Source organism: Pseudorasbora parva, chromosome 15 (assembly GCF_024679245.1).
Source record: "Pseudorasbora parva isolate DD20220531a chromosome 15, ASM2467924v1, whole genome shotgun sequence".
Lineage (NCBI taxonomy): Eukaryota > Metazoa > Chordata > Actinopteri > Cypriniformes > Gobionidae > Pseudorasbora > Pseudorasbora parva.
The window spans coordinates 41,981,030-41,995,583 of NC_090186.1; the positions used below are offsets into that span (position 1 = coordinate 41,981,030).

Here is a 14,554-nt window from a genome sequence, read left to right on the forward strand (position 1 = left end):
CGGAAAAATCATGGTCTGGGGTTACATCCAGTATGGGGGTGTGCGAGAGATCTGCAGGGTGGAAGGCAACATCAATAGTCTAAAATACCAAGAAATCTTAGCTACCTCTTATATTCCCAACCATAAAAGAGGCCAAATTCTGCAGCAGGACGGTGCTCCATCGCATACTTCCATCTCCACATCAAAGTTCCTCAGGCGAAGAAGATCAAGATGCTCCAGGATTGGCCAGCCCAGTCACCAGACATGAACATCATTGAGCATATGTGGGGTAGGATGAAAGAGGACGCATGGAAGACGAAACCAAAGAATATTGATGAACTCTGGGAGGCATGCAAGACTGCTTTCTTAGCTATTCCTGATGACTTCATCAATAAATTGTATGAATCCTTGCCAAACCGCATGGATGCAGTCCTTCAAGCTCATGGAAGTCATACAAGATATTAAATTTGGATCTCACAGCACCACAACTTAATTTGCTGACATATTTTTGTATTTGCAGTAAATTTGTTCAATTTCTGTATAGGCGACAAAATGTTTGTCTTGCCAAAATTTGACCTTTCTGTCTTGATTAAATGATAAATATTTTTTCTGTGAAAATTATTTATTTCAGTGCATTAAACATCATTTGGGAGGGTTTTAGCTTTTCATATGAGCTATTTCTAACACCAATTAATGAATTAAAAGTCAGGTTAATATCAGGTATTTCTAGAAAATAGATAAACGACAAGACTTTTGTCAGGGACAGTAGATAGATAGATATTCAGATTAGATAGATAGATAGATAGATAGATAGATAGATAGATAGATAGATAGATAGATAGATAGATAGATAGATAGATAGATAGATAGATAGATAGATAGATAGATAGATAGATAGATAGATAGATAGATAGATAGATAGATAGATAGATAGATAGATAGATAGATAGATAGATAGATAGATAGATAGATAGATAGATAGATAGATAGATAGATAGATAGATAGATAGATAGATAGATAGATAGATAGATAGATAGATAGATAGATAGATAGATAGATAGATAGATAGATAGATAGATAGATAGATAGATAGATAGATAGATAGATAGATAGATAGATAGATAGATAGATAGATAGATAGATAGATAGATAGATAGATAGATAGATAGATAGATAGATAGATAGATAGATAGATAGATAGATAGATAGATAGATAGATAGATAGATAGATAGATAGATAGATAGATAGATAGATAGATAGATAGATAGATAGATAGATAGATAGATAGATAGATAGATAGATAGATAGATAGATAGATAGATAGATAGATAGATAGATAGATAGATAGATAGATAGATAGATAGATAGATAGATAGATAGATAGATAGATAGATAGATAGATAGATAGATAGATAGATAGATAGATAGATAGATAGATAGATAGATAGATAGATAGATAGATAGATAGATAGATAGATAGATAGATAGATAGATAGATAGATAGATAGATAGATAGATAGATAGATAGATAGATAGATAGATAGATAGATAGATAGATAGATAGATAGATAGATAGATAGATAGATAGATAGATAGATAGATAGATAGATAGATAGATAGATAGATAGATAGATAGATAGATAGATAGATAGATAGATAGATAGATAGATAGATAGATAGATAGATAGATAGATAGATAGATAGATAGATAGATAGATAGATAGATAGATAGATAGATAGATAGATAGATAGATAGATAGATAGATAGATAGATAGATAGATAGATAGATAGATAGATAGATAGATAGATAGATAGATAGATAGATAGATAGATAGATAGATAGATAGATAGATAGATAGATAGATAGATAGATAGATAGATAGATAGATAGATAGATAGATAGATAGATAGATAGATAGATAGATAGATAGATAGATAGATAGATAGATAGATAGATAGATAGATAGATAGATAGATAGATAGATAGATAGATAGATAGATAGATAGATAGATAGATAGATAGATAGATAGATAGATAGATAGATAGATAGATAGATAGATAGATAGATAGATAGATAGATAGATAGATAGATAGATAGATAGATAGATAGATAGATAGATAGATAGATAGATAGATAGATAGATAGATAGATAGATAGATAGATAGATAGATAGATAGATAGATAGATAGATAGATAGATAGATAGATAGATAGATAGATAGATAGATAGATAGATAGATAGATAGATAGATAGATAGATAGATAGATAGATAGATAGATAGATAGATAGATAGATAGATAGATAGATAGATAGATAGATAGATAGATAGATAGATAGATAGATAGATAGATAGATAGATAGATAGATAGATAGATAGATAGATAGATAGATAGATAGATAGATAGATAGATAGATAGATAGATAGATAGATAGATAGATAGATAGATAGATAGATAGATAGATAGATAGATAGATAGATAGATAGATAGATAGATAGATAGATAGATAGATAGATAGATAGATAGATAGATAGATAGATAGATAGATAGATAGAAAGAAAGAACTGTGGTGTGTATGCTGACTCTGCAGGTTTCTGAGGTTACTGTCCACCAGGAAGGGTCTGATTTCATGTTTTGCTGGTTTACGGCTGGTTTTACCCTCTCATCATGTGTTTCAGAGACGTTCTGCTGATGTCAGAGTCAGATGTGTGTCTGGGGATTGATTACAGACTTCAGTGTTTCCGGATGTTCAACAGCTCCTGAAAACACTGTGGCTGAACTTCAGCCGCGCCTGAGCCGGAGGCCCATCAGAGCACAAACCCTCACATGTGCGGGACGGGGTCAGAACGCTAGTGGACAGAAGGGCAAGTGCCTACTCGTGATTTATGAATCAGGATCAAATCATTCTTTTGAAACATTTATTTTGTGAATCGCCTTAATTTTCAAATGGTGTTAGAACTTCATTTGAAACATCACATTTTTAAATATGTGGTTTCTCTCATGCAAGTTAGACTGAAAAAAAAAAGGTCAAGCAAATGACTGTTTTAACTAACAAGTGTAAATGATTGTGGATGCTGTATTTCCACAACTAACCTTTATTTTGACCTGTTTAATACCATAATTAAATACCATTAGATTTCTCTTTACAGATTTAGGCCCTTTTGCCAACTTTTTCTGGGCAAACGGTACTTGATTCTGTATGTGGTTCAGTCTGATCTAAAATATAAAACTAAAAACTAAAATAATATAATACATTTAATTATTATGAAATAATTAAACACAAGAGGTGAAGTGAATTACACTGATGATCTCTTCATCACGGCATCAAGGAACAGTGGAGAACCGGCCACAGGGTCATGGGCGGCCAAGGCTCATTGATGCACGTGGGGAGCGAAGGCTGGCCCGTGTGGTCCGATCAAACAGACGAGCTACTGGAGCTCAAACTGCTCCAGAAGTTAATGCTGGTTCTGATAGAAAGCTGTCAGAATACACAGAGCATCTCAGTTTGTTGCGTATGGGCCACAGACCAGTCAGTGTGTCCATGCTGACCCCTGACCCCGCCGAAAGCACCAACAGTGGCACGTGAGCATCAGAACTGGACCACGGAGCAATGGAAGAAGGTGGCCTGGTCTGAGGAATCACGTTTTCTTTTACTTCACGTGGATGGCCGGGTGTGTGTGTGTGTGTGTGTGGCTTACCTGGGGAACACATGGCCCCAGGATGCACTATGGGGAGAAGGCGAGCCGGCGGAGGCAGTGTGATGCTTTGGGTAATGTTCTGCTGGGAAACCTTGGGTCCTCCATCCATGTGGATGTTACTTTGACACGCTCCACCTACCTAAGCATTGCTGAGACCATGTTCAGCCGTTCATGGAAACGGTATTCTGGTGGCTGTGGCTCTTCCAGCAGGATAATGCTCCTGACACAAAGCACAAATGCTTCAGGAATGGTTTGAGGAGCACAACGAGTTTGAGGCGTTGACTTGGCCTCCAAATTCCTCAGATCTCAATCCAATTGAGCATCTGTGGGATGTGCTGAACAAACAAGTCCGATCTATGGAGGCCCCACCTCGCAACTTACAGGACTTAAAGGATCTGCTGCTAACATCTTGGTGCTAGATACCACAGCACACCTTCATGGGTCTAGAGGAGTCCATGCCTCGACGGGTCAGGGCTGTTTTGGCAGCAGAAGGGTGACCAACTAGCCTGACGTGGTCATACTCAATTCTAGTCATTTTTTCCCGGAGAACCAGGCGGGGCTAAGTTCGGCTGGCATCCAGGCTAGGGACCAACATAATATTAGGTCATAATGATATGCCTGATAAGTGTATGTATTAATGCATTAAATACATAATTATCAATAAATTATATAATACAATATTAATAAATGTAATATCATAGCAATAACAAATGGATTAATATTATTAAAGCACAAATCATTCAGACAACAGTCAACACTAGGTCAACACTACAGAGACGTCAGTTTTCCCATGAGAGCCGTGGCCTAGTGGTTATTGCACGTTTCAGAACAATGAATGTGGTGCTTTTATCCAGCTTGCAATTTCCTAGTTAATTAAAAAATTAAATAAAAGGTATTGCAAAATGTCATAATGAACATTGAGCACTAACTTGTATTCGGTCATATTTGGCCGTACTAATGCTAATAAATAATGTTTGACACATTGAGAGCTTCACCATTATGAAAGAGATGATGAGACTGGCTGGTTTATTAGTGTGGTTGAAGAAGTTATAACGTTTGCTGGCATTCAACACTTTACAACCAATGGTTTATATCGTCAGTTATGGTCCAATCCAAACGGTCATACAGTCCTCACAAATAAAACATAATTCAACATTAAAGCCTGTTTATACATAATACAAAACATGGGCATGTAACGAAAAAATCATATCTGATTATTTATATTCCTCTTCTAAGGGGAACAGAGACACATTTTTGTGTTTTAAAAAATAAAACTAATTAATTTACAACTGCAGAGCAATCTTCCCGAAATGTACCTGTAAATGTGTCAGAAAACATCACGAATGAACCGAAAGACTGAAAGGGGGAAACCAGGTTAGAGCCCCAGGTTAGATCCTGGCACAGAAAAGAGAGACGCGTACCGTTTACAGAGGAAGAGGAACTACTGTCACCGTTATCACATGTGTTTCACAGGCCCTGAAAACCTCAAAGCGGACACACAAACACAATCCCACACGAAACTGTCCAGAGCATGTCCAGGTCACATTTCACCACCAAATTAAACGGAAATAAAAAAATAAATATGATAGTGTGCATAAAGAAATTGTTTTTTAAGACCAGATTTTTTTTTTGCCTTGTGACATTATTTTCACACTTTTCCCCTAAAAAAAAAAAAAAAAATCATCATATGTCAAAAAGAAAACAATATATTTAAAATCTAAATATTTATGTCAGTAATATTTGATATACTGAAATGAACATGTTTAGAAAAAATATGTGCTTTACAGTAATGTCAATGCAATATTTTTTTTTTGCATTATGATATAATGCAAAAATAGTTAATAGTCCTTAAACATTTAATTTCATTGAAAAATTATATTTCGCATTAGGAAAAAAATTAAGCAATGTTTTTTGCATTACATGATGAGAATTTTGGTCGTTTAAATGTGCTATGATTCGTGAAAATAATATCACAATTGACAAAAAAACATTTTCAGATTCATTTTCTTTGTTAAATGATTAAATATGACCTGAATATTTCTTAGTCATGTCACTCATGAAATCATTGGACCTTATTAAAATGACACATAACCCATGAACAGACTTGATTATCCAGCAAAAGGCATTAAGATCAGTCTGGTATTCCACATGACGTTCTGTTTTCTTGTATGATCGTGACTGACATGAGAATATGTAACAGTTTGATTTGGTGCTATTCCTATGCAGTTATGTTTGATATCTTGTGCTATTCTTACTGATGATCAACAAACATTTGATGGCGGTTAGAGACGTTTAGTCACCATCAACCTACAGAACAACACACACACACACACACACACACACACACACACACACACACACACACACACACACACACACACACACACACACACACACACACACACACACACACACACACACACACACACACACACACACACACACACACACACACACACACACACACACACACACACAGTAAAAAAACATAACTATCAGTGCATTTCAAACAACTGAGTATATGCAAAGTAAAAATAAAAACATGAATCATTTAGAGCAATGACACCTCTCATAACTCTCTGATGTCATCAAAAACAGCCTCCATTGTCCCATAACTTTATAACATGATGCAAATGTCAGTTTGACGTCTATTAAAGCGTCCCAGTCTCAGACGTCCCGTGAAAAGTGGTGCAAATAAAGCCTGTAGTGGTTGCTGATGAATCACACACAAGTGACCTTTAAAAACGCCTGACGGTTATCGTTCGTTCTGCAATTGTTCTCCCTTCGCTTCAAGGAAGACGAGTTCAAAGTTAGATTGTCCAATATTTACACGAAAGCTTTAAATTCCCTTCACGTTCCCAGAGAGAGACCGTCCCGTGTCAGCACTCCGTCGGATTTTTCTGTTCTTGTTCCGTTAAATGAATTTAAAACATTTCGTCTTGTCATGTGGCAATCGCGTCTTGAAGAGCACCGAGTCCACTCTGAACTGAGTATATAACAGCGGCATGTATCCGTAGACTTTTACGAAGAAGTTGATGCACTTGTGACGCTCGTGGAAGTGCGAATCATCGTGAGACAGAGCCTGCGGACAGCCGGGACAGCGGAAGGTCCAACGTGACGTCACCTGAGGGGGGAACGCCAGGAAGAATTAAACGATCAAATCTAACACACATCTTCAAACCACTTAGGATGTAGAGCATGAGTTGCATGCTTCTGTCCTTTAAAGGGTTAGTTCACCCAAAAATTTAATTGATGTCATTAATGACTCACCCTAATGTCGTTCCACACCTGTAAGACCTACTACGACTTTAGGACTTTATTCAGCATTGTCGTCTCTTCCGCGTTTGTTTTCCTCAAATAAAGATTCAAACGGTTATGACTCAGCGTATTGATTCATGATTCGGATCGCGTGCCAAACTGTTGAAATCTCGTGACATTGGCGATCCGAATCATGAATCAATACGCTGATTCATAACCGTTTGAATCTTTATTTGAGGATTGAAAACAAACGCGGAAGAGAAGACAATGCTGAATAAAGTCGTAGTTTTTGTTATTTTTGGACCCAAATGTATTTTCGATGCTTCAAGAGACTCTAATTAACCCACTGATGTCTCATATGGACTACTGTGATGATGTTTTTGTTCCCTTTCTGGACATGGACAGTATAGTGTGCATACACTTGCATACGCTCTCTGACTAAATATAAAATATCTTAAACTGTGTGTGAAGATGAACGGAGGTCTTACAGGTGTGGAACGACATTAGGGTGAGGAGTTAATGACATCAATCTCATTTTTGGGTGAACTAACCCTTTAAAGCTTCGTTTGTATGGAAAAGAACAGCTCGGAGAATCAACAACAAGAATTTAAAAAAACATGAGGAAGAGCAACTGACTTAAATTTCGAGTGGATTAGTTCTTAAAATCAAGCCCTCCATATAAAGATGACAGACTTATTAACTTCATAACACAATATCATCTCTTTCATTTGTGTAGCCTGCTTTCCTATTGCAATCTGGTCTGCTTTTCAATGAAAAGAAAATGAATGAAACTGAAGGGGCGACAGCAGCCAGAGAGCGAGAGGTGCGTGTGTGTACCAATGAAATCCTCAAACTAATAATGCTAGAGAAAATCTAATTTCGTTACACTGCCAATTCAAGGGCCATCCCGATGCTCCAGTCAATGGACTTTGACATCAAAGCCTACCGAAATCACACTGAATAATCCCTGAAATCAATTCTATTGTAACACATGTAAAACTGGAAGAAGTGTGTTCAGCGTCAACTCTGGACATTGCAAGATATTTAACTTTATTTATAGTACACAATAACAACAAAAATGTCAGAGAATAACAGGGGAATCTTGCAATGTCCAGGTCATATTTCACCCCTAAAACTATATACAATTTAAATAATATACAATTATTTTAGAGTGAAACACTAGCATGGCTCCAGACTGCGACAAAATGGTAGCATTTTTCAACCTTTTTCTTGCTGGTGCGACTACATTTTTAAAGAGGTTGCAGTCCAGAGGTCGCAGTTTGGAAGAGTCGCCACCACCATGTTTCCCAACTGATAAGAGCTGCCATTTCTGTTATACATATGAGAAACATTAAAGGGCAAACGAATCGAAAGCAGAATGGAACCGCGCTACTATGTTTACTCGGCACGTGACTCCCTTACTTCACAGCGCTACCACAGATTGGAAGAAATATTCAATTTTTTTTTATATTATTCATCTCAGGGTTCAAACAACCTTTTGAGAGCGATATTTTTCCCACTTTAAAGCTCAAAATATTATCGAATTTTAATGTTATTTGTAATGTGAGGATTTTTAAAAACTAAAAGTTTAAAGTTGTACGCCACTTTATGGCAAACAAAAATGTACTATTATCAGTAACTGCACTTATTAACAAAACAATAGTACAAAACAATAGTAATTTTATGATTAATTTAACTTTATGATAAATTTTCCTCCAGTGCCACTGCTCTAAAATGATAGTCTGGAGCCCTGACTAGAGATAATTTAGTGGCAAACAAAATCTCAAAAAATCTTAATATTGCTATTGCTAAAATATTATTTCTTTATCCTATATTTCTTTCTTTTGATTTGGGGGGGAAATATGACCATTTGAACCAGATGATGAAAATGTAATGTAATACTAGTTAGTTAAAATAAATGCTTTTTTAATCCTAAATGGAACTGAAAGAGCAGCGCAATGACAAAATACAGGCTAATAATGCCATATTTAAGGTTCAAAACACAGTTATGTAAAGAAAAGGTTTTTACCAATGAGATTTCACTGCGGGTGGGGCTACCCAGAGTGACAGAAACCAGAATCAAGTGCCTAACAGAATGTATTGTCTGATTAACATTATTCCCTTTATAGGCTCTAATCGACATGTGCTTCCTGCTACAGCCCACTGACCTTGATGGGGGGTTTGCGAGTGATATGCGACACGAGGAAGTTCATGGCGATATCCTCACAGTTGATGTACTCGTCCACCATGTCACGTATGGCTTGAGGCATGACGTAGGAATAGAGGTACGCGTAATACTGAGGAGAGGAAGAAATTATGGCTTTTAATAAAAAATGAACACAAAGAAAGTACCATGATGTTGTACAGCAATGCTCATAAAAAAAACATGTTTGCATCTGTCTGCTTATCCAAGTGGAAAATGAAGTGATGCATCATGCATTTGGTTGCATAAGAACATACTTAGTAGCAACATCGGTTTTTAACTAAAACATTTCCAGCTCCCATTATCTGGTGTTACTTGGGTAAAACTACATAAGGTCAGTGTCTATTTTTAGCATAATAAGGCTCTGGAAGTGTCAAAGCGGTCAAAGCCTCACCTTATGGAAGAAGGCCGCACCCGTCAGCACCATGGAGAGCTCGCAGGAGTAGTTGGAATTGTAGAGCCAAGATTGATGATTTACATCCCAAGCATGAAACCTTCCCGGAAACCCCACAATCCGGTCTCTGGCCTCCCGCCACACCCTGGAAGTGGAGAAAGAGAAAGAGATGGGAATGCAAGAGTGGTTATTATAATATTCAATATTATAATATTAAGCAATATATGCATGCCAAAAAAGGCCCTTCATAGAGTAACTAAATACATAGGTTAAATATCTAAACCGTTTATTGCACAAAACTACCAAACAGACCTACAGATCATAATAACATTGCTCAGAAATGGCAGTATCTTTTGCATTATAACGCACACTTCAGTACATCAGCCAAAAGAAAAACATCAACCATCCTGACCAATTCCCTAATGTTTATTGACATTTAGTGTTTACCATGTAAAGATCCTCGACATGACGGAAACAAAAAGATTTAATAAACCAAAAACCAAAACCAAATCTCCCATTATCTGCTCATCTGACCGATGTTTAAACATGCAAACAAACATTGAGATACACAGGAGTGAAGGAGAGATTTATAATCTACTGTAATGGACTTTATCAGATCAGATGCTTTAAATTCCTCAAACTAAAAGCTGAATCTGCAGCTGTGGGCTTAAACTCTCTGAATGCAAAAACACACCACAACAGTGTGAAATCTTTTTAGTTTTTTTGACAAATGTATTTAAAATGGGCATATAGATGTAAATGTGCATTTGAAAACACAAATCTTTGGATCACACACTTAAAATGCACAATCTGAGGTAAGAAAACAGATCAGGTTACACTGTCTCTCCAATGGAAATATTTTCTTTCCTAGCTTCATAAAAAGGAATTTAGTCGTTCTAAACATATTTTAGCCCAAAGCAGTACCATCATGTTTTTTTTTAAACATTTTATTCTTTTCTAATAATATAAAGGATAAGCATAACACAACAGCAGTATAACATTTCTTTTAAAAAAAAGAAGCAAACCATAGAATAATGTGAACTATCTTGTACAAATAAAAGCAAAATTGCCCCTTAAACTATATTTTTAAAAAGTTGAAAATATCTGCAAATTTGTTTAGGCATTGCATTTTAAAGGCATGATGTTTTACAAATCAATCAACTAAAAGAGTGACTACTGAACATTATGGCAGGGGGCGATTTAGCATGAAAAAATTGTATATCTTAATATTTTCAGCCTTTTGACTATACTATATTTTTTATACTGGTGTAATTGTTTTGAAATGGCCAAAAGATGAAGTTCTTCAGTCCTATTAAGCATACTATATCATGATCTTGCCATCACAAAAATCTCACCTGAACCCAAACATAATTTCATCGTGTCGAAGATGGGCATCATCATCAATAGACAAAATAGCCTCAGTCTCAACCGCATCCCAGGGAAGGAAGCGATTGTTTAAGCTGTTTTTCTCTGTGCGTACCACCTGCAGAGAAAAAGCCCATCTGTTGAGTTAACATGCCATATTGTGAATGACGGCTTAGGTAAAACAAGGCTTTATTACGAGGTTTTACTGAGCCAGCCAGATACATGACCTTATGAAACCAACAAATGCCAATCAAAACAACTGAATACTTATGGGAACCATTTTTGATGAATAAACCAAAAGTTTTGCGTGTTTAAAATTAAAATAGCTATAGTTTGCATCCATAATTAAAAATGCTCAATTTCAAAGTTCCAAACTACTTGTCAAAGACATGAAGACAGTAAGAAACTTGGGGTACTTCGGAATTCTATTTGGGATTTCATTTCAAAGTATAACCTTACTGTGGGCTTAATACAGCACTGTTTCCTTTAATATCACCAGAACTAATTTGGCTTGCTGCCCTGGAGACATGAAAGCTATGCTTCAAAGACGGCAGAGAGAGAAGACCAAATCTACAGCAGAATGTAATGCTTGTGAGGGTCTATCACATTTAAGCCTTTGAGAATTCCAACTAATAACAGGCTTAACAAGATTTTTTTCACTGAGTTGTGTCTGCCTGTGCAAAACTTGGCACCAAGATTCAAGGGTGCTATGTATTTCTAGTGTGTTCTGGTGGTTACTTACTGGCCCAGTAATAAGAAATGACTATAAGAAATAGGATTTTAAAAAATACTGCACGCTTACCACTATAGGTAGACCAATGTCTGGCCATAGGAGATCATCAGAAGGTGGTTTGGGGGAATTCCACACTACCACAACTTTGTTGAGATAAGGAAGACCATTTAGTCTTTCCAGTGAGTTCATAAGCACCTCCTCCCGTTCATAAGTAAGCATGACCACAGTGAACTGCTCCCGTGGGACGTTACCTCCCAGAGCGGCCTGAAACTCTTTACCGGATCCCCCAGAACCACCACCGATAGGGCGGAAGCCAGTCCCCGACCCCAGAAACTTGGCCTCTGAAGGAAGCACAGGGTCCAAGGGAGTATGTGGGAACAGATGGAAAGGGCCAGGTGCATGATTCCAGGTGCGGTAGACATCCGCAGCTGTGTAGGTGAAGTTACGCAAGAAGCGCGGCGAAGCATACGGGGGCTCTACTTCAACAGGCCCTAGATCGAGGTCACCATTGTCAGCCATGTTAGCATCAGTTCCTGCCAACTTTCCAGCTTTGTGGGGAATCTCCTGGGCAGGCTCCTCACGTATGGGTGCTGCTGGTATCTGGATGCTGGTTCGCACACTAGCCAGAATGGTGCTGAAGATGCTCTCTGAGGTTGAGAAGTACGTCTCCCAAAGAAACCGACCCTGCCGTCGCATGGCCAGAAGATCATTATCTGAGATGCTACGCAAGAGAAAGTGCAGCTCCGTAATGCGAGGCTTGGGTACCATAATGACTGCCTCACTCCAGCGTATGAGGTGATGGTAGGGCAACTTTGAGTGGTCACCAAGCACCACTGGTATTGCCCCAACTTCCAAAGCCTCAAAAAGTCTCATGCTACAGCCAGCAGATGCCACCAACTGGCCATCACCTGGAGATATCACCAGGGCAAATGTAGAAACCTTCAGTACCTCTAAACGATCCTCACGCTCGCCGCACAATGCCCACTCTGTTGGTAAACTTGGCTTGGGCTGATTCTTGCAAGTGAACTCCACAAGAACCTGGTCTAGGTGACTGTCCTGTACAGCTTTAAGTGTACCAATAATGCGATCATCATAGTCAGCTGGTGGATCCCCTTCCATTTCCTCCTCAAAGGACTGTGGTGGGGCTTCAAGCAAGCTACTCCGCAAAGACTCAACCTTTTCTCCCTGAAAGGTGAAGAGGTACTTCCTCTTGACAGGGACTTGCGGAGGCACCTCTAGGAAGTTGGGCTCAGACAGAGCATGGACTAGAGGAGACACTACCATGTCGAAACCTTCTCTATACTGACGTTCAAAAAAGGTAGACTGTACCACTGCTGCTCGTCCTGTGCTCACATTGTACAGGAAGTTCTGAGTCAGAGACTTTCTAGAAAGATGGACAAGTAGGTGGTTGTGGCCATCTAACCTCCAGTAGGGCAAGGCCTTGAGCTGCTTTTCAAGGTCTAAAGGTGAAGCAGGGGGAGAGGAAGGTGATTCTTGTATTTCCCCAACAAGCACTATGTACAGACAGGCAATGTTTGGATTATTGGTCACATACACACTGCTTTTGACGGATGATGCAAAGGCTTGTTTGACAAGAGGGTCCAACTTCTCACCCCAAGGATATGATCCTGTATCATAAACATAGACAGGGAAGCCAGATGTAAGTGGACATCTAGCATAATCAAAACAAGAATGCAAACGACAGCTTTGGGACGACTTGGGAGGAGGGTATCCAGGATCATCCTTGTCTGGTAAAAGTCTAACTGGCAACGACAGTTTTGGCTGGTTTTGAGCCATAAGTTCCTTGTAAGAGTGCTCTGTCTGACTGATGACATTTTTGAGTTGTAGCAAGTCTTGTTTGGCACTGTCAATACTACGTTTACAAGCCTCAATGCGTAGGTTAAGTCGGGCTATCTCGCCATTGAGCTCTTGACGCTTTGCCTCAAGCTGAAGTAGCTCCTCGCTGACAGATTCCCGTATACGACACAGGTCTTGCACGTGCTTTGCTTCACACAGCTCTCCTCCAGGTCTTGGCCCAAAAATGCGCTTATCTGGTCCTCCTGCTTCATCGATTGTGGTGAGGTAGTAATGTGCAATGAGAGGGAAAAAGACCAGGATGAAAAAGAGCATGAAACTGAGCCAGGTGAGCCGTACTCGCCGCAGTACCCATGGCTGGCCGTTGTTCCCGATGATGCCTCCACCTCGCTGCATCGTGCAACTATCACTCTCCTCCGAACCAGATACGTGAATGCAGCTGTTGAAGAGATTCAGCTGCCATAATGCAACTTCATCTGTACACTTTGAGTTTACAGAGTTTGTAACTTGTGTCCTTGTTTTAATTGAGACTTCTAATAAAAGGAAATTTCATCTTTCTCGTGATAGAATGATATCGTCCATCTTGCATTTGGTATGATGTATGTTGAACCTGAAACTATCCAAGAGTGGAAGGAGAGTCCCAGACAGCAGTAAAAACTGAGTGCCTTTGATGGAGACCAGCAATGGAAGCATGGCTGATCTTCATTTTTCTTTGTGGCATCATACTCCGGTCACTCTTCTATAGTTGGGACTCATGAATTGGCCACAGTGTGCCATGAACTCTTGATACTGCATGCCAGACAACTGCATTCAATCTGTAAAACAGAGAGCAATTATCAGTTATTTGCACATAGAACAGAACATGAATTCCTTGGTCATTTTATATGATCATTGCTAAAGACAGAAAACCTGAATAACTTGCTTTGATCTGATATTAAAGACAGGTTCAGTATATAATTATTCTGAGGACACCTCGATCTTCATCAAGTCTAAAGCCCCGTTTCCACCAAAGTTACCCAGAACAATTTATCCCAGGAATTTTTCCCCCCAGGAATTTTATCCCCCTGACCCACTGCTGTCTGCGTTTCCATCACGGTCTAAAGTA

General features: G+C 38.5%; 1 protein-coding gene across 1 annotated transcript in view; it reads right to left on the reverse strand.

Annotated features, from left to right (window-relative positions):
* Positions 1-4,690: 4,690 nt before the first annotated feature.
* extl3 (exostosin-like glycosyltransferase 3) overlaps positions 4,691-14,554 on the reverse strand; it is a 36,243-nt gene continuing 26,379 nt past the window's right edge. Inside the window, exons 2-6 of the mRNA XM_067418208.1 lie at positions 11,704-14,264; positions 10,892-11,019; positions 9,537-9,681; positions 9,108-9,236; positions 4,691-6,805 (exon numbers count right to left, since the gene is read on the reverse strand). Of these exons, the coding sequence (XP_067274309.1) occupies positions 6,596-6,805; positions 9,108-9,236; positions 9,537-9,681; positions 10,892-11,019; positions 11,704-13,845 (2,754 nt within the window). The 5' untranslated portion in view covers positions 13,846-14,264 and the 3' untranslated portion in view covers positions 4,691-6,595. The remainder of the gene's footprint in view (positions 6,806-9,107; positions 9,237-9,536; positions 9,682-10,891; positions 11,020-11,703; positions 14,265-14,554) is intronic.